The sequence below is a fragment of the Macrobrachium rosenbergii genome, chromosome 12 (assembly GCF_040412425.1).
Source record: "Macrobrachium rosenbergii isolate ZJJX-2024 chromosome 12, ASM4041242v1, whole genome shotgun sequence".
NCBI lineage: Eukaryota > Metazoa > Arthropoda > Malacostraca > Decapoda > Palaemonidae > Macrobrachium > Macrobrachium rosenbergii.
The window spans coordinates 49,857,702-49,878,411 of NC_089752.1; the positions used below are offsets into that span (position 1 = coordinate 49,857,702).

General features: G+C 44.8%; 1 protein-coding gene across 1 annotated transcript in view; it reads left to right on the forward strand.

The window, feature by feature from the left end:
- Positions 1 to 20,710, forward strand: part of LOC136843654 (pre-mRNA-splicing factor ISY1 homolog) — a 122,598-nt gene that overhangs the window by 34,561 nt on the left and 67,327 nt on the right. The window contains exons 2-3 of the mRNA XM_067112205.1: positions 94 to 257; positions 366 to 531. Of these exons, the coding sequence (XP_066968306.1) occupies positions 494 to 531 (38 nt within the window). The 5' untranslated portion in view covers positions 94 to 257; positions 366 to 493. The remainder of the gene's footprint in view (positions 1 to 93; positions 258 to 365; positions 532 to 20,710) is intronic.

The window sequence follows — 20,710 nt, forward strand, 5'->3', positions numbered from 1 at the left end:
TACCTTTTATGATGGAGAAAGATGTAATTTTATTGATAAACATTGTATGATGGAGAAAGGTATAATTTTATAGTAATAAAAATTGGATTTCAGGACAACATTAGCTCGTTGGCGTGCTGCACAAGAGGGTGGTGGCCAGCAGCAAAGAACGAGACGTCCTTTTTTAGCTTCTGAATGTGAGGATTTGCGTGAGGCTGAAAAGTGGAGAAATCAAGTCATTTCTGAAATTGCTCGGAAAGTTTCACAAATACAAAATGGTATGTTGACTTTTCAAATGTTAAGGCTGAAAATTCAAATACTTGTATTTTGTTTGCATCACAGTTTGTAGACAAAACATAAAATTTTCCTTAAATCTCTTATAATAGCTGGCTTGGGTGAATTTCGAATACGTGACCTTAATGATGAGATCAACAAACTTTTACGTGAAAAGGGTCACTGGGAGGTGCGCATCAAAGAACTTGGAGGACCAGACTATGCACGAGTTGGACCTAAAATGATAGATATGGATGGCCAAGAAGCACCAGGGAACAGGTATGGTATACCTTTTCTCTGAATGATGTGCTTATTTACATAAAATAGAATTAGTTGAAGTGTGTACATATACAATTAGCAAACATTACTTTATCTCCTAGCAAATACAAACCAGTGTTTGAGGGAAGCTCTAATTGGCTTGTGTAATTGTAAAAACCAGGGAATGGAGTTGGACTATAAAACCCTCAACCTTGATGCTTCTATTTGTGGTATCTCTGACTCTGATTCCTGGGTTTTAAATTAGACTTCTAGCAATTATATTTCATTTGTTGACTGAAAGAATATAATTTATATAGCAATAAATGATTGCCAGTGTGAATCAGTAGGCTCCTCTGTGCAACATAATCAGTAGGCTCCTATGTGCAACATAATATGTTACAGGTCAGGTTTAGAGATTATAGCTATGCCATTGTGGATTTCTTTATTTTACTGCGTTTACTAGAGAAGTTACAAACTGATTAATATTAAGACTTACAAAATGAGAATGGAGGATCTATTTTAATAACACTGGAAAGAGGATATTAAATAAATCAGGTGTAAGACTGCTATGATAGAGAATACAACCAACTTCAAAGATTTCATGTAAAAATAAATCTATTAAAAAATGAAGTTAAAAAACTAATATTGCAATACACTCCCTGAACACCTGAATTAGCCCTTAATCCCACTAGCCCAAACAACTCTCAATTACCCATCCCACTATAGTGGGAATTTTAACAGCCAGCGTTACCAACGCTGCAGGTAAAATCTTGTCACTTGAGCTACCATAACAAACGGTTGGCAACGCTGACGCAGGTGTGCGCTGACACGCCCCATTTTCGTCAAATTGCTTTTTGTTCGCGCTGCTGGAAGGTTGTTTCCTTCTGCAGTGCGAGGTTTTAACCCTGTTGCCCGACTTCTCTTTGTATTTTGGACTTCTGGTGAAGACCTGGATTGTATTTAACGGTTTTTCTGGATTTTCTGGATATCTGCGACGTGGAACGCCTTTTGGATTTGGACTCGCTGGTTTCCGGTCTTGATTGTTCATCATGGACTTTTTCACCCTCTATTACAGCGCCATCGGCTTCGATGTCGACCTCGACTGCCCCTACAACGGTGGACGCTGGTGCTCCTCGCTTCTTCCTGCAAAAGACGGATGAGTACCTTGAGACACGATAGACATTCTGTCAGGTATGTAGGAAGGTTAAGTGTGATGTGCAGACTCATTGCGATGAATGTTCCGATTGGAAGGCACAAGAGATGGAGGATTACTTTCGTCATCAAAAGTCTTTGGCTAGTAAGGCGGCAACGTCGGTCAGATTCTCGTTGCCTCCAAGGTCTCAGGCTTTCTGCTACAGATCAGTTGATGGATTTAGTGAGCTCAGAGGTAGTCAAACAGATAGAGGATAGGATTGCAAGTAGTATGGAAAATTTAATAGCTAGTCTTCTTCAACATTTCTCTGATAGGGATAGTAGTAGTGTTAGGATGTCTAATCCTTCTTCCTTTTCAACTCCCCTGCCTGTTCCAGAACCAGCCCTAACGGGTGCTGAGGGTAATGGCAGAGCAGCAAGCCTTCGAGTGGGTAGGGTCTGCCGGCCCCCTTAGCCCGGAGCAGGCAGTGAAGGATCCCCCCCCACAACCCCCTTGTAGTATTGATAAATTTAATGTTGATAATGTTAGTCAGGATCAAGATCTAGGTGTGATAAAGGAGGATAGGTCTGGGTTGGATTGTGAGGAGAAGGTATTAAGGGTGCAGAGTTGTTCTCCTGGACGGGTTCCGGTTTCGGGTTCGAGTAGTTTTTGTGCTCTGGCAAGATTTTCACCTTCATCACTTCTTTTCGGTCGGTCTGGCTCAGTCTCAAGTCAATGTTTCAGTTACGGTGGTGCAGAATCCTTCTGCTTTTGCTCCTAACTCACTTCCAACTGTTTCTGAATCATCTACTGTAGTTTCCCCCTTCTCTGTGTTTTCTACTCCTCCATCTAGTAATGCAGATTCTGGTGAGTCCTTTTGGCTTCTAAAAGTAGTTTGCGGGACCTGCAATTGGATGTGGAGAATATAAGGAGTATTTGCTGGGTCTTTCAACAGGTACAGACCTATGGTGAGAGGGTATTTTTTTCGAATGTTTTCTCTAACATTAGAGAGTATCTGACACAGTAGTGTCCAGAATTCAGGTTGGATATGTTTCAGGATTATTGAGGGGTGGCAGATTTGGTGTACCTTCTGTCCTTTTCGTTCTAAGTTTTCATCTAGGTTATCTGTTGCTTCGCCTCCTGCTCCCACATTCTCTGTTGCTCCCTTTTCAGTCTCCTCTTCGGCCTCTTCTTCTTCTGCTCTGGTCTTTCCTGCAGCTTCCGCATCTTCCGTTTTTCCCTTTCTTCTTTGACTTTGGTTTTCCTCCTCTCAGGTAACTTCCTTTTTATGCATCTGCTATTCCTTTGCCTCCCGCCTTTCCTTCCTCTGTACTGTCTTCTCCGGTAGGAGGAGCTTCCAGACAGGTGAAAACGCAGTTTTGGTAGATTTTGGCCGCAGGCATCTCATGTTCCATCCCTTTGGGTATGCACAACCCCTTGCTTCCGCTTCAGTGGCTGTTCCAGTAGTATCTGGTATTTCACAGGATTTGCCTGTCGCTTCCAGTTCGGGTTTGCACTCCGCAGTTTTGGCAGGGCTTGTGGTACCTTCTTTGAGTGGTCCGCGGCTTTCATTTGCATTTTCCGCGTGGGTAACTCCAAGGGTAGCTTCTACCTCATTCCTTCTCCCTCCTCCTTCATCTTCTGTCCCTCCGCAAGGGGTTTCGTTTGCGCATCCTCCCCCAGGATTTAGTAACGTGGGTTTGGCTACTCTCACTCATCTTCCCCTTGGTAATAATGGGAATCGGCTCCATTTTTTTTTTTTTTCAGTTCAGCCTTCCCTTCTTCCCGGCAGGTTCAACTATATGGATTCAGCTCCAGGTACACGATTAGGTGTGGTCGCGCAGCATTCTCGTTACGTTGGTCCGCTTGCGGACTCTTCATTGTTGTCCGGGCTTTGTTCAGCGCCTCTTCCTTTGTCGGTCTTAGACCGTTCGGGCATTGCAGAACAGGATTCGTATCCGGAGGTGCAGGAGATTCTGGCGGACTTAGAATGTCCTCTTGCCAGCAGTAACGATTACGGACACATGCTTGAGTATGTTACTTCTTCATACCCTCAAGCAAGAGCTCTGGACCTCCCGGTTTAGTCAATTCAGTTTTTTTTTTTTTTTTTGAGGCTTTTCATGACACTAAGCCAGCTGTTGCCTCTTTTTTGTGTTGGCTGGTTTGGTTCGTTCGAGTTAGACAGGCTCTGGAGTAGGCGGATGTTCGTTTAACATCGGTAGTGGCTTCTAACAGATAGCACTCTTCTCTTCTCTCTCCGCGTAGGACGATTTACGCAGTTCGAGGTAACCCTTTGGCAGCTGTCAGGTTGCCATTCAACGAATTGGTTGAGGCAATCCTGTCTAAGTCTCCGGCATCATCTTGGCTAGTAGGGACTTCTCTTAGGGAAGCAGGTGCTTGGAGAATGTGTTGCGCAATCAGACTGAGGCTCTTTGCGCACTCTCTCTGGATGATGTCAGGTTTACTGTAATGGGGTTCTAAAGAGTGACGGCTATGTCCTTTCGGATCCGTGGCTGTTGGCAGTCAAATGAATTTATCTTGAGGGGTCTGATTCACTAGGTGAATGCTCTGGCTTCGTCTACGATGTTTGGAGCAGGAAAGTTGAAATTTCTATCTTGGTCATCTTCCCCCTCAGTATCTGGACGTTCATAAGAGGGTTTGCTTAGAACACCATTAGCCTTAGCTAATTCTTGTTCAAGGATCATGATGTAGTTGTATGATGAACGTGGTTGCTTCGAACTCATGTCTCCGGTGTCGGCAATTATGCATCGTCGAGGATACAGAGTGTTGAGGTATCTAAACGATTGGTTGATCCTTGCCCCCTCTCTAGAGGAGCTAGTAAGAGCGAGGGAATTCTTATGGAATTTTTAACCTATTCAGGTAGGAGGATTCTCTCTCTTCCTTTGAGAGTTTTCACAACCCTGGAGAGGATCCAGTCGGTCCTTCAGCGGGTCGATGGGTTCCCTTTCAGCAGGGAACAGCCGGTACCAGCTTGGAGAAGCCTCTTAGGGAGAATATCTCTCTCTCTCTCTCTCTCTCTCTCTCTCTCTCTCTCTCTCTCTCTCTCTCTCTCTCTCTCTCTCTCTCTCTCTCTCTCTCTTTTAATTCTGTGGTCTCGTCTCCGGATGCACTCTGTAGATTATTTGGGGCTTCTGGCACCTCAGCGTGAGACATAATCTACTCAAATACTCAACTTTCTCACGGAGAGAGAGGAAACGCGTGCTTCCTTTGATATCTTTATTCCTCCTCACAAAAATTCAAATTTCAAACAACTTGGGGAGAATGCAACAGGTTCCACAGTTCTTTTATAATTCCAGATCACTCAAAAATTCACAATAATGGTACAAACAAGATACAAAACACAATTGGTACATCAATTTACAATTTCAATATAAAAAAATAGCAAGAAACTCTGAAAAGAAAGGGCATAAATATGACACAGCACAGGGTGTGGGTGACAAGGCACAGGGAATGGGGTTCCAAAGGCATCGCCCTAATAAAGGGGGAAAACAATATTTGTTTTACAACACAAACACCATATACGTGATCAAACACACTCCACAATTGTCATATGAGTAGAGTTTAGCAATACTCAAGCAAATCTAGCTTCCCATATTGATACAATGTAAACAAATAGGGAGCGTTCTTTTAGATGCTAAACGTACATTTTAACAAACGTAAAACACAAGATCGAGAGCATTCTTTTGGACAAAAACATACATTTAACATCCTCCCCACCATAGAGTGTGTCAACACTCTATCATCATAAGAACCTCCACTACAATCTCATAACTTGAAATTACAAGTCAAGTTTAACAGGTACTTTAACCCCTTCGCCACCGGACGCACATGTACGTCTTTTACGGTACAGTAATAAAAGACCGCGACGCACGCCTATAAGTCTTTCATCCCTCCTCGAAAAGCAGAGCTGTTTTCTTCACCTTGGATGGGTTTCAGGCGTAGTATTGTGTGAGAGAGGTGAAGCTCCACCCACTATTCATTTAGCCAATGAGTGTCCGATGGTCGTCGTGGACATCATATTCATATGGGATAATATAAGGGGTATCGTCCAGCAGCACATGCCAGTGCGCCTCAAGCTGTTATGTATGAAACATTGTCACGATCTTGTGAGTAAACCATTTGGATTCGAAGGTTAAACTTTTTCTCCTTTTGATTGCAGTTATTTTACAGGTTTTTTTTATTTTTCAGTATCATGATGTCGGATGATAGTATTTCAGATTCTGGTAGAATACCTGCCAGATCTGTCAGATGATTATAGTGATAGTTGTTATAGTTGCTTAGAGGATGACAGCGACACCGAGATTTTACAAGACATTGAACCCATTGTCGATGAAGGTTGGCAGTTCATAACAGATCCATTTTGACAAGCTACCAGACCCACCCTGATTTCACGGAGGGTGACAATGGGATCTCTGTTTGCGCACCCGACTTCACCTGCCCACGAGATGCATTTTTGTTTCTTTTTTGTGATGATGATATTGACAGACTGTGTGAATGGATGAATGCTCGGGCAGAGGAGTATTTTCGGTCAACAGGAAAGTGTACTATGTTTTTGAAAACTTCTTTCATTTTTTTACACTAACATGTAATTTTTATTATCATTATTTTTCTACTACAAGTTGTAGTAGTAGTGGTATTACTGTTGAATTTTTTATTATTATTATTGTTATTATTATTATGATTGATTATTATTATTATTATTATTACTAATGCCATAAACATTCATTGATGTATACTACAGTAACTGTTTCCGTAAGAAAACTAGTATATACTGCTATTACTACTAGTACTATTTTACTAATACTTTACTACTTTTTCTGCTACTTTATTTCTACTACTCTACTACTATTTCTATTTCTGCAATTACTTTTTCCACTAAATATTCCTCTTTTTCGTTATATATATATATATATATATATATATATATATATATATATATATATATATATATATATATATATATATATATATATATATATATACATATACATATATATAATGTATATATATATGTATATAGCCAATGTGGTGAAAAATATTCATTGGTAAACGAAAATATGAATAACAGAAAGTTTAGGAGCAAATGATGACTGATATACGCGGTCTCATGCGGTATGCAAGCGTTATCGGCAGTGCAACAGGCCAGTGGCGAAGGGGTTAATAGATCTCCCCCTTCGGGTTTTACCTACAGTAGACTCAGTGATTGATTCAACTGGGTCCATGGGATCCCCTACAACTGGATTTTCCTTTATTATTTCATCAGGGGAATTACAAACACTTTCCTAACTGATATCTGAAATCTCTAAATTGTATAGGTTTTGAACAGGTCTAGTTACAAATCCACGTTTAGTTTTAACCTTGGCACTTCTCACCATTCCATCCTTTCCAGGGTACAACTCGGCAATAACTCCAAGTGGCCACAGCAGCCTAGGCACTCTTTCTTCCGTTACTATTACAACAGAACCCCTTGTTAAATTACAATTAGCTTTGAACCCCTTTACCATGCAAGGCAGGTTTCTAAGGTACTCGGATTGCCAGATGTTCCAGAATTTCTCTGACTGACTCAGACGCACAGCCTCTCTCACACACAAATCCTTTGAGGTCACACCTGAGGCAGAGTCATCTGCCAGTTCCACCTGAAAACCTGCTGAACGACCAATAAGAAAATGAGATGGAGGAAGGGGATTAGCAACATCAGGTTCTTCACCTACAAATGTCAAGGGTCTAGAATTGATACATGCCTCCACCTCATGAAGAGTGGTTTCTAATTCACTCCCAGACAATGTCTTAGTGCCCAACTTCTTTCTCAACGCAACCTTCACTGATCTAATGAGGTGTTCCCACCAGCCTCCCCACCAAGGCGCATTAGGTACAATAAACTTCCATTGGGGGGCCATGGGGCCATAATGTTGCTTCAACAGGTTGGAGGCACCCAAAAAGGTTTTAGCATTGTCAGAGTAGAACACAGAAGGTACACCAAGTCTAGCCGTAAACCAACGAATTTCCAAATTGCAATCAGTAACCGAGAGAGACTCTGTAAGCTCTAGGTGGACAGCTCCGACAACAGCACAAGTAAAAAGAAGAATATACAACTTCTTGGAGGGGAAATCAACACAAAATAAGGGACCAGCAAAGTCTAGACCTGTAACAGTGAAAGGAGGGGCAGATTTAACTCTTAACTCAGGAAGAGGACCCACAGGCTGGGAACAGGCCTTGGCTTCACATCTCGACAAGTTTACACATTCTCTGCAAACCCTCTTAGCAATCTGACGAAGACAAATGATTCAATAATTGTTTGCAGAGTGGAAACAAGCATAGCAACACCAGCATGTTTAAGCAATCCATGCTGGAAAGACCAATAACAAAGCAATGTAAGTCCCAGGGACAATGATAGGGTGCTTACTCTCAAAACTCAATTCGGCATTCTCTAAGCGGCCCTTTATTCTCAGCAACCCTTCCTCATCTAGATAAGAATCAAGTTTGACCAAAGGTGACCCCTTAGGGAGGGGTTGAGACAAAGCCAGAGCATTTATTTCTCTTGCAAAGGCCTCTCTTTGAGCATAGTAAAGCAGTTTGACCTTGGCTTTCATCAATTCTCCATAAGTCAAGGGACCACCAGCTTTAAGGGATGAAGCTTTACAATTACCAACAAATCTTAACACCCAGCCTACTACATTGAATGCCTTCGAAAGGAGCTCCATCGGGAAAACTCAAACAAAGGGCTGATCAGACTCAACAGCAACACAAACAGTGTCTGTTTCACATTGCTCTTCTCGAAGAGAATCCTCTCTCGCATCTTCCTTAAGTAGGAGAGATGAGGTGTGGAGCCAAGAAGGACCCATTAACCAAACATCAGACTGTGTGAGTTGCTCCGCATAAACACCTCTCGATATCAGGTCTGCAGGGTTGTCTTTTCCAGGACAATGTTGCCAACAAGATGGTGGAGTCAATCCTTGAATTTCCACAACTGTTGGCTACAAAGGTTTTCCATCTATTTGGTTCTCCTTTAATCCATGCTAGGGCAACAGTGGAATCTGTCCAACATCGAACTGAAACCTCTTGGACCAGCTGCAACACAGACTTCATAAATACACCCAGTCTAGCACACAATAAGGCACCAAGTAATTCTAGCCTAGGGAGGGAAACTTTCTTTATAGGGGCTACCTTACCTCTAGCAGCAATCAATGTTACCTTGAAATTACCCTTTTCTGGCACTCTCCACATACACACAAGCACTACCCCCTTTCCGAAGCATCACCAAAGCATGAAGTTCAATAGCAGGAAGATCTCTCAGGACAATTCTGAAAATAAGTAATGATTAATTCTCAATGATTCAAGTACAGAAAGTCCTACTACCCACAACTTAACTGAACCTTTGCATAGCCTCAGGTAATGGTTCATCCCAATCTAGACCTAATCTCAGATTTCTTGAATAGTATTTTTGCATGCATAACAAAGGGACATATGAACCCCAAGGGGTCAAAACATCAAGCAATTAGGCTTAACACATTTCTTTTAGTACAAACAATATCCCCAAAGGGATCTACATTATCTACCTTAAATGTAAAACAGTCTGAGGAGGAATCCCAGTGTAAGCCTAACACCTTTACACCTTCTACAATAGAATCTTCTGTCATGGGCAAGGTTTTATAATTAGAAGTACACTTTGACAGGGACATACCAGCCTTCTTCAACATACCACAGGCTTCATCAAATTTGCACAGGCCTCAGCAGGGCTATCAGCCCCAGAAAGCCAGTCATCAACATACAGATTCTCAAGCAATTCAGAAACCACCTCTGAGGGAGGGTATTTCTATAAATGAAATTTCAAAGTGGCATTCAACAAAAAGGGACTACTCTTATTTCCAAAGGGTACTCTTACAAAACGGTAAAACCTTCCATCTTCTAAACCTCAGTAAAACTTCTACTAAATCAGGGTTTAAGGAGGGACCACTTTCTAAACAGTCATTTAGGGACACACCATTACTGCCACGAGCTGACCCATCAAACACAGGCCTGATTTTGGTGGAGAGACTCGCCTCCCGCACCACAGGTCTATGAGGCAAATAGAACACTGGGTACCCACCCTCCAACTGATGGGGTAGGATCTCTTCTATAATACCTTCCTGTTCATACTCTTCAAACACCGTATAATATTGTTCCTGCAGACCAGGGTCCCTATCTAACTTACAACTCAGATTATCCAATCTTCTCAAGGCATGGTGTTTGTTATCAAGTAACTTTAACTTTACAGACTCTGATTTCCACGGAAGGGCCACCTCATAACGGCCTTCCTTGTAATGTTTACCAATTTCTCAAATTGCACCAGAATAGGGTCAGGCTTAATAGCGTCAGAACGTGTTTCCTGGGCTTGAATACCTACAGATTCTAAATCCCAAAAGTTACTCAAGCTATCTTCCTGAAAATTAGAAAATGCTAACAGTTGCACACCTACATCACAGTTATCTTGGACCTAATTGAGGATCCAGACAAACCCAACCAAAACAGTCTCCTGGGCTGCAAGCCCTTCATGACACACAATTTTGTTAGGGAGCATCAGCTTCCAATACAAATCTAATCCAATCAACATATCCACCTGTATCTTTCGGTTGGATCCATACTCATCAGCTAGGTTAAGATGCTTAAAGGCTCTAAGCACTTAGGATCCACTTTGGTCCACATAAAGGGGGACAAATTACATTAATCTCACTAACCTTAAAGCCATATTTGTGGTTATTAGCCCCTAAACTCGTCACTTCATAAATACTACACAAATCTGCCTTGGGAACCTCCCAAAAGCAGAAAATGATAAATACTCAGAGGTCAGCCACTTGGGCTGACCCTTTGACCAAGTCCTTGGAAATGTAGGATTGATCCGATCCTGTATCAAACATTACAGTTGCAGAGGTTATACCTGATAGCCTACAACCTTTATCTTGGCTGTTTGTACACAACACTGCTTAATAGCCTAGCCCTTGACTCTGAGAGCCACTCCACATGTGTAACAGATTCCTCTCCCCCACACCTTTTCTCCTTCAGGGTTTCTCACCAGCTGTTACAGGGGTATCGCCGGACTTACGACAAATAAGTGTGTGGTGATGGCCCCCTTGCACTTTGAACACCTGGCCCAGCAACCCCTTGCATAATGGCCAGGAGATAAACACTTAAACACAGCCGCTTTCCACGAATGGCTTTTTCTCTTTCATGAAGAAAGAGCTTCACTATACCAAAACACATATCACTAGGATGCAGCTTTCCACAGAATGCACACTGCTGCTTAGAGGCACTATCTTCTGATGAAGTTTGAAGGGCTGAGGCTGAACCCTGGATGAGCTTTTTCTGCCTTTTTTCCACGCCGGGATCCTCAGTCTTTAGGTGGTTCAGCCCTGAAGGGCCTCAGCCCTTTCTCGCCCCTCAACTTCTCATTGTAGGAATTCCAGCAGCCCTTTAAGGTCTCCTTCCTCTTGTTGACTTCGAGACCACTCCAGTCTAATCTCATGGGGAGTAGGGACAAGATCAGGCGCCAATACCTGCCCATATTGGTCCCCCTCCTACCCCAAGAGCCTCCAAACTGCAAACGTGGGCAATCACATCGTCTTGCAACTTCCACAACGCCAAGAGTTGATTGTCGTGCTTGATCTCCCTTGACAACGCAAGCTGCATTAGGTCCTGAATGTAGGCGGAAATTATCTTGATTGGTTTGGCATACCTCTGTTTTAACAGTTCACATGCTGAATTATAATTAGCTGCCGTCTGAGCCAGACCCTGTATAATTCTTCTCGCCTATGCCCTCCAACACAGAGCGCAGGTACATAAATTTGTTAACAGGAGGCATAGGCTTGTCATCAACAATAGCCTTAAACTGATCCCAGAACGGCATCCACTAAGTTATTTTCCCACCAAATTTTAATAACTCAAGCTTAGGCAATTTCACACTATGTGCTTCACTAATAGGCTCACTTGCAGAAATTATACTGCCTTCAGTAGCCCTACTATTCAAGTTCACAAGTCTACCATTGCCTAACCTTTCTAAAACTTCTGCAGTAGCAATGCGTGTTTGGTCTACCTCACTGAGGAAATCGTCGGCTTCATAGACTAATCTTTTGACTTCTTCAGGATTTTCGATCAAGTCTTGCACCGCATCATCTAGTTCAACCCGCTTGGACTTACGGTGGTGGTCGTCTACTAGGCTAGTCAACTCATGCCAGCTTGGTTGGCCTTGTAGAATTCACTTAATTTTCTGCAGCACAACGCCAAAGCCATGTTTCAGCCTGACTCTCTTCAATTTAAGACTTCTCAGTTTCATCGAAATGTCAGGAAATCCGGGAAAATCTTCGTCACTTTCTTCTGATCCCGGGGTCTGGGCACCATGTAGATTATTTGGGGCTTCTGGCCCCTCAGCGTGAGATATAATCTACTCAAATACTCAACTTTCTCACGGGAGAGAGGGAAACGCATGCTTCCTTGATATCTTTATTCCTGTCACAAAAAATTCAAACTTCAAACAACTTAGGAGAAGCGAACAGGTTCCACAGTTCTTTTTTATAATTCCCAGATCACTCAAAAATTCACAATAATGGTACAAACAAGATAAAAACACAATTGGTACATCAATTTACAATTTCAATATAAAAAATAGCAAGAAACACTGAAAAGAAAGGGCATAAATATGACACAGCACAGGGTGTGGGTGACAAGGCACAGGGAATGGGGAAACTTCCAAAGGCATCATCCTAATAAAGGGGAAAACAATATTTGTTTTACAACACAAACACCATATACCTGATCAAACACACTCCACAATTGTCATATAAGTAAAGTTTAGCAATACTCAGCAAATCTACTTAAACTTCCACATAGTGATACAATGTAAACAAATAGGGAGCGTTCTTTTAGACGCTAAAACGTACATTTTAACAAACGTAAACACAAGATCGAGAGCATTCTTTTGGACAAAAAACATACATTTAACACACTCTCTTCAGGTATGTCTCAGGAATCGCTGGGACTCTCGCAATGAGAACGCAGTTATAGTTGGGAGTGATTCTTGCCTGTTGGATCATCTGTGGTGGTCAGAAGAAGTGCATCTGATACCGGGAAGGTCTATCGACTCCCCTCTTCCTGACATTCGTCTGTACGCAGATGCCTCAGATCAAGGTTGGGAAACAACCTTGGAGGAAACCAGGCCTCGGGCCTCTTGGTGGGGTTCGGGAACGAGAGAAGTCAATAAATCTTTAGGAAAATCAAGGCTGTAAAGGAAGCCCTCAGTTGTTTTCAGTCCTAGTGCGCAACAGAGTAGTGGCTATGTTTAGCGACAGCGTATTGCCGTGTCATATCTGAAGAACTCGGAGGGGGAACAGGCTCAACAGAACTCAATACTACAGCACAGAGAGTCCTGAGAGAGTGCGAAGAACGAAAAGTGTCTCTTCTTCCCCAATTTATGTTGGGGAGTCTCAGCATACAGGCGGATTCGCTAAGTCGCTCCCGTCAGGTATTGGGGGTAGAATGGACTTTGGCTCTGGAAGTAATATGTCAGGTTGTCCGGAAGTGGCCAGCAACTGTGGACTTATTTGTGATGTGATTAAACCATCGTCTTCCGGTTTATTTCTCACCAATGGTGGTCTCCATGTCGATAGGCACCGAGGTGACGTTACAAATTGGAATCACATGCAGGTGTATGCCTTTCCTCCATCTGGTCTCATTCATCAGGTAATAGGGAAATTGCGGGAGAATGTCAAGACGACCGTGACTCTAATAGCTCCTTGCTCGCCATAACATGCTTGGTTTCCGGAACTCCTAGAGCTCCCTACGGAAGTTCCGATGCCCCTACCCACGTGAAACTTCTTCTCAGATGACCGCATTCTCACTATTATTATCCAAACCCTCGCGTGCTGTACCTAGTTGCAGGGTGACTGTAGAGACGCTAAACAGTCCGGACTCCCTAAAGCTGTGTCTAGGTAGTTTTCTTTTAGCTTGAGTAAGTCAATCTGTAAGCCTTACCAGGTCAGCTGGACAAGGTATAGAAGTTAGTGTCGTAAAGGTCATTCCATCTCTAGACCTTCTATAGCCAAAATAGCTGATTTTCTTTTATTCCTTCGGAAAGTCAAGGGTCTTTCACATTCGGCTGCTGCTGACTACTGCTCAACGATTAGCGGTACAATTAGTTTCCACTTTCTTGAAGTTTCAAGTAGTAAGATAATCGATTATTTATTACGTTCTTTTAAGACTGAATGTCCTGTTTTGTTGACTTGAGCCCCCTTCGTGGGACTTATTGGAAGTACTTCAATGTTTTTTCTTGCGTTCTCCTGCCTTTGAACCCATCAAAGCTATAACTTTAAGACATTGGCTAAGAAGTTGCTTTTTCTTATGGCTTTAGCTTCAGCTAAAGAGTTGGACGAGCTTCAGACAGTTTCTAGGTTGGGTTACTATGTGAGAAATTGTACGTATTTGTCTGTCTTCCGGAATTAGCGGCGAAGACAGAGTCGTAGGTTAAAACTCAGCCTCGTTTGTTTAAAGTTCTTTATCTGCCGTGTTCATTACCGGCGATCCAGCAGAGCTATCTTTATGTCCGGTGCGAGCATTAAAGTCTGTTTATCAAAGGTTGGGAAACTCCGTACGCTTCCGCACACACATCTTGTCTCTCCGCGGAATCCTTCCTGTCCGCTGTCAAAGAATGCGATTAGTTACTTGCGGAGGGAGGTGATTTCTCAGGGTTGTTCTTCGTCGCACAGTATTCGGAGTGTGTCCACTTCGTCTTCCTTTCCAAGGAATTATTCAGTGCTGTCTATTCTGGAGGCAGGTACTTGGAAATCCGTCTCAGTGTTTACTTTCTTTACTTAAGAGATGTTCGATTCGCCTCATAGCGTGTAAGGGCGAAGTCTACTATCTAGGATGCGTTCATTTGGCTGAGGTGGTATTCGCTTAGTGCGGAGTTTCGGAGGGTTATTCTCTTAGTCCACGTGTAGCGGTGAAGTCTTATTATCTAGGGTGCTTTCATTTAGCTGAGGTGGTATTCACTTAGTGGGGAGATTCTTAGGTTAACCAGATAGAGGAATTCCTTTTAGACTTTAGAATTCTTAGGCAACAGTGATAGTATAATCACATGAACTTAGTAAGTATCTTAGTCTTTGATAGTTTCCCTACGAGAGTCCAAGGGGGTGCTTAGTAGGCTAGGCTATTTCGTCGGCGCTGAGATGCTTCTTCGCTCATCGATTGTCGGGCCTTATCTGAAGGATCAGCAGCTCGGCGCACTGCTTCATTTCCCTCCATACATAAGAAGCTATGAATAGCCACATGGGAGGTCACCGTACTCCTCCATACATGAGAGATTCTGAAGAACCACATGGGAGGTCGATGGACCGTTTTGGTACGGGCCTTTGAGCGATCAAAGTACTCTTCAGCATGTCTCATCACCAAAAGCAATGAATGATAAGGTGAATGTATAACTAAATAAGTATCCTATGGAGAGCAGATCGGTGAGCTGCCATCTCTGCGGTTGTGAAAGGGGGTGTGCCGCAAACTTAGATGGTTCTCCCGGAGAGACAGCGGCTCCACACTCTGCCTCATTCTGCTCCATACTTGAGAGGTTCTGAGGAGCCACATGGGAGGTTGATGGACCAAGAGTAGTGACCTGACTGTCGCTCAAAGTACTCCCCAACATGTCTCTTCACTGAAAGCATTGATTGATATGGTGAGTGTATGGCTAAACAGATATCTTATGCCGAATATTGGTGAGCTACCATCTCTGAGGTTGTCAAAGGGGCGTTCAATAGAATTGATCCCTCCTCCTCTAATGTTGTTAATCGGGCTAGTTCAGGTGTTCAGGGAGTGTATTGCAATATGAAGTTTTGTACATGCAACTTACCCGTCAGATATATACTTAGCTATAGTCTCCGACGTTCCCGACAGAAATTCAAATTTAGCACACGCGACAGTTAAGTCAGGTGATCTACCATACCTGCGCTGGGTGGCGGGAATAGGAACCATTCGTTTTCTAATCAGATTTTCTCTGTCGCTGGTTCGGCAACATCTGTTGTTGGTTCCTCCTGCTTAGATTTTCATTTTTCGCTTGCTGAGGATTATTTTGGACTGACCTTTGGTGACGTATTGGATCTTTGGCTTGGCATACGCTTTTTGTGGTTTGATTTTGATTTTGGCTTTGGATTTTTCTGTAAGAATGTCTGATCAGAGTGTTGCACCAGTGTTTCGTGTGTGTGTTAGGTCTGATTGTAGGTGAGACTACCGAAAGCTTCGGTAGATCCTCATACTGTGTGTTCGAGGTGTAGGGGGAATGATTGCTCGATTGATAACACTTGTGTTGAATGCGAGAATCTCACTGATCTGGAATGGAAGGCTTTGAGCTCTTATGTACGCAAGCTGGAGAAGGATAGAGTTAGGAAGGCTTCTTCTAGGAGCTCAAGTAGGTCTCTTTCTAAAGATGTAGAATTAGAACCTAACACTCTTCCAGATTGCCTGTCACTCCTGTTGTTTCAGCTCCTTCACCCTTAAATCGAACCTGTGGATTAGTTAGATGCCGGAGATGGCTGCAATGAAAGCCACGATCCACAAGATGCAGTTGCAGATGCGTGCTTTGGAGGAGAAAAGTGAAAAGTGATAGTGATGTGTGTAGTGTCCCCAGTGTAGTGGAGGGGGCGTCTGGACCGGCTCCGCATCGCTCCTGAGGCCTAGACCTCTTCCAAACTCCCAGACCCAGCGGAGGAGGAATGTCGACAGCCGCAAGGGGGATGAAGAGCACTCCCAACGGTCAGGCGTCCCGCTGGCAGCGCCTGTTGACGCGTCCCAGGCTGCCTTAGATCGCCGTAGAAAAGGGATCTTGAAGAAGTGTTTCTCGTCTTCTGCTTCTTCTTCTCCCAAGCGTGGTTGGAGTTCGGCTGAGAGTCGCACCCTTTGAAGAGGACTTGGAAGGCCCTAGAGGAGCGCATTGGATTCCAGCCCTGAGCGCTTCCCCGAAGGTTCTCCGTTGCAAAAGAAGAGAACTCGAAGATCTCCCTCCTCTTCTTCTGGTGGTCAGGAGTCCACCAAGCAGATCCTGGTTGGCCTCCAGGCTCAGCTCGCTGCTCTTGCTAGCTCTTTGACCAAGAGCTCTTCTCGTAGGAAGGATGTCTCTCTGCCTGTCAAGTCCTCCAAGAGACACCTTTCTCCCAGCAAGTTTTCTTCTGTGAAGCGCTCTTCTCCAGTTAAGCGCCCCTCCAGTAGCAGGCGCTCCTCTCCTTGCAGGCGCTTCTCTCCTGAGGGCGCTCTGCAGGCGCTCCTCTCCTTCCAGGGCGCCTTCCCGGATAGCACCTCTCCTCCCAGGCGCTCGGGCCCTCGTCGTCGTCGGTCTTCTCCTGTTGGAGATGATCTCTCTCCAGTGAAACGCTCTTCACGTAAGCCTCGTTCTTCGTCTTGTAGAAGCTCCTCCCCAGCCTCTCTCCCTTCTGGTAGGCGCCCCTCTCCTAGTAAGGGCTCCTCTACCGTTCGAGCCTCTTCTCCTGTCAGGCGCCAGTCTTCTAGCAGGCGCTTTTCCCCGGATCGTCGCTCTTCAGTGGACAAAGGCTCCTCTCCTTCTAGGCGCTCTTCTTCTGGCTAGTGCCCTTCAGCTTCCAAACGTTCTCCTCCTCCTGCAGGCCTGGAAGTGTTATCGGAGGACGATTCCCCCAAGGATATCAATGTTTCGGATTATAAGAGGTTAACAGCTTTGCTTGTTCAGGAGTATGGAGAATCCCTCAAGCCTGCTTCTCCTCCTTCTCCTGGCTCCATGCTTTCGAGCACCAAGGCCTCTAAGTCGTCCTCCTTGGTTAAGATGCGTCCGACTATCTCGATGAAGGAGGCGCTTAAGGGCTTCAGAGAGTGGCTCTCTTCGAAGAAGGATGCCGGCAAGACTGTCTTCTCCTTGCCTCCCTCCAGGCTTTCAGGCAGAGCGGGAATGTGGTACGAGACTAAGGAACCGATGGGGTTAGCCCTCCCCTCATCGGCTGGGTCAGACTTCTCTTTGTTGGTGGATTCTTCGAGAAGGCTCTCTCTTAATTCGGCCAAGGCTTCTTGGGGATTATGTGAGTTGGATCATTTCCTCAGGGCCTTTTTCTGTGTTCTCAGAAGTTTTTAACTTTATGGACTGGTCTCTAGGGGCCTTAGCATTAAGAGGAGTCTTGAAGAGGACTTGGTCAGCATGGAGGACCTCAGCAGCGTGTTGTCTTGCTTGGACAAGGCTGTTAAGGACGGCTCTATGGAGATCGCTTCCTGTTCGGTACTGGCTTACTTAAGAAAGAATCCGTCTTCAGTGCTTTTCTCTCCAAATCGGTTTCTCCTCTCCAGAGGTCCTCCCCCTCTTGTACGCTCCTCTGTCAAGCCATCTTTTCCCGCAAGAGGCTGTTAAGGAAGTGTCTCGTTCTTTGTCGGAGAAAGCGTCTCAGGATCTGCTGGCGCAATTGTCTAAAAAGGATGAGACCTACAGCTCCCCTTGCAAAGAAGGAGAAGGCCCCCTTTCAGGAGCCCTTTCGAGGATCCAGGTCTATCAGGAGGCGTAGACCTGAAAGAAGAACAAGACCTTCAGGACTCCCCAGCCAGGAAGTCCAAGTGAAACAAGTCCTCCAGACTCCAGTAGGTGCCAGACTTCTGAACTTCGCCGAAGCCTGGGCACAAAAGGGGGCGGACGAATGGTCCCTCTCTATCCTGAGGAAGGGTTACCTCATTCCCTTCAGCTCGAAGCCTCCCTTGACAACAACTCCAAGGGAGTTATTGGTGAGATACAAGGATCCTGTGCGAAGGCAAGCCCTTCTGCTAGCCGTCGATCAGATGCTAGCACAAGCTGCCATAGAACCGGTGCAAGATCTTCACTCCCCAGGGTTTTACAATCGACTTTTTCTAGTGCCAAAAACTTCTGGAGGGTAGAGACCGGTGTTGGACGTGAGCTCCCTGAACGCGTTTGTCATCAAGAAGAAGTTCTCGATGGAGACGACGTCCTCTGTTCTGTCGTCTCTTCGTCAAGGAGATTAGATGGTGTCCCTGGACCTTCAGGATGCATACTTCCACGTTCCCATCCATCCCTCCTCCAGGAAGTTCCTAAGGTTCATGGTAGACGGAAGAACCTTCCAGTTCAGGGCTCTGTGCTTCAGACTTTCCACAGCCCCCCAAGTGTTCACGACCATCCTCAGGAATGTAGCTCATTGGTTACATTTAGAAGGGGTGAGGATTTCCTTGTATCTCGACGACTGGCTGATTCGTGCCAATTCGAGAAACCGTTGTCTGGAGGACCTTTCTCCTACATTAAGACTGGTACAGTCTCTAGGACTTCTTGTGAACCTCGAGAAGTCTCAGATGATTCCTCAACAGGAAATTGTCTACCTGGGGATTCTGATGGATTCTCGGGGTTTTCAAGTGTTTCCCTCCCTGGAAAGAAGGGAACGCTGCCTACAAAAGGTGACAGACTTTCTAGGGAAAGACAGATGTTTGGCGAGGGAATGGATGAGTCTGCTGGGGACCATTTCCTTGCTGGAACAGTTCGTTTCTCTAGGAAGGCTTCACCTAAGACCTCTACAGTTCTTCCTGAACGAATCTTGGGATCGGAAGTCCCAAGAGTTGTCAGACTCCTTTCGGATTTCAAATCAAGTAAAGGAACATCTCCGTTGGTGGTTAGACCCCCAGAAACTGGGTCTAGGAATCCTCTTCAACATGAACCTCGCCTAGTGTTGTTCTCAGACGATCGGAGTCGGGTTGGGAGCAACACTAGGCTCGGAAGAAGTGTCAGGCACCTGGGAAGCAGATCAGAGGTCCTGGCACATCAACAAGAAGGAGTTAGTAGCCATTCATCTAGCATTCGTCCGCTTCGAACGGCTAGTCAAGGGGTCAGTAGCCCTTGTAAATTCAGACAACACCACAGCCCTGGCTTATATCAGGAAGCAAGGAGGGACTCACTCTTCTCCTTTGCGTCGCAGCAAGGGAGCCTTCTGATGTGGGCGGAGGAGAGGAACATCGTTCTCCTCACCAGGTTTGTTCAGGGAGAAAGGAGCGTGAGAGCGGATCTGCTCAGCAGGAAAGACCAGGTGCTTCCACGGAATGGTCTCTGCATCCAGAGGTTTGCAAAGGCTGTGGTTCCTGTGGGGAGACCCCATATCGACCTCTTCGCCACACATTGGAACAAGAGGTTGGAGAACTACTGCTCCCGATCTCGGACCCCAGAGCAGTAGCAATAGATGGCCTTCTCCTAAATTGGGAAGGTCTAGACAGGTATGCCTTTCCCCGTTCAAGATTCTAGAGGAGGTGATAAGAAAGTCGCTTCCTCAAAGGGCACCAAGCTCACCCTGATCGCTCCTTTGGCCATCTCGAGACTGGTTCACAGAGGTACTGGAATGGATGATAGACTTTCCCAGGTCGCTCCCTCTCAGAGCGATCTTCTCAAACAGCCCCACTTCGACAGATATCACAAGAACCTCCCCGCTCTCAACCTAACTGCCTTCCAGACTGTCGAAGGACTGGTTAGAGCGAAGGGATTTTCGCGCCAAGGCTGCGAGGCTATCGCCAGAGCCAGAAGATCCTCTACCTTGCGCCTCTACCAGTCAAAGTGGGAAGTCTTTAGGAGATGGTGCGAGGAGCTCAGAAAGTGTCCTCTTCCAGTACCTCTGTAATGGATATAGCAGATTTCCTTATTTATCTAAGGAACAGTGTAATCTGGCGGTTTCCACCATCAAAGGGTTATAGAAGCATGCTTTCCTCAGTTTTTAGACACAGAGGTCTTAACATCTCTGAAAATAAGGACCTTCACGACCTTATAAGGTCTTTTGAGACGTCTAAAAACAAGTCCCCTAGACCTCCCAGCTGGAATTTGGGACGTGGTCTTAAAATTCTTAATGTCCGATAAATTTGAGCCTCTCGATCTGCCTCTTTCAGGGATTTAACCAGGAAATCGTTGTTTCTTTTGCTCTTGCATCTGCTAAAAGATTGAGCGAATTACAGGCTTTGGAAGGTTCTGTCGGCTTTAAGAAGGACTCTGCAATCTGCTCCTTTAAGCCCCTCTTTTTAGCAAAGAACGAGAACCCTTCCAAACCTTGG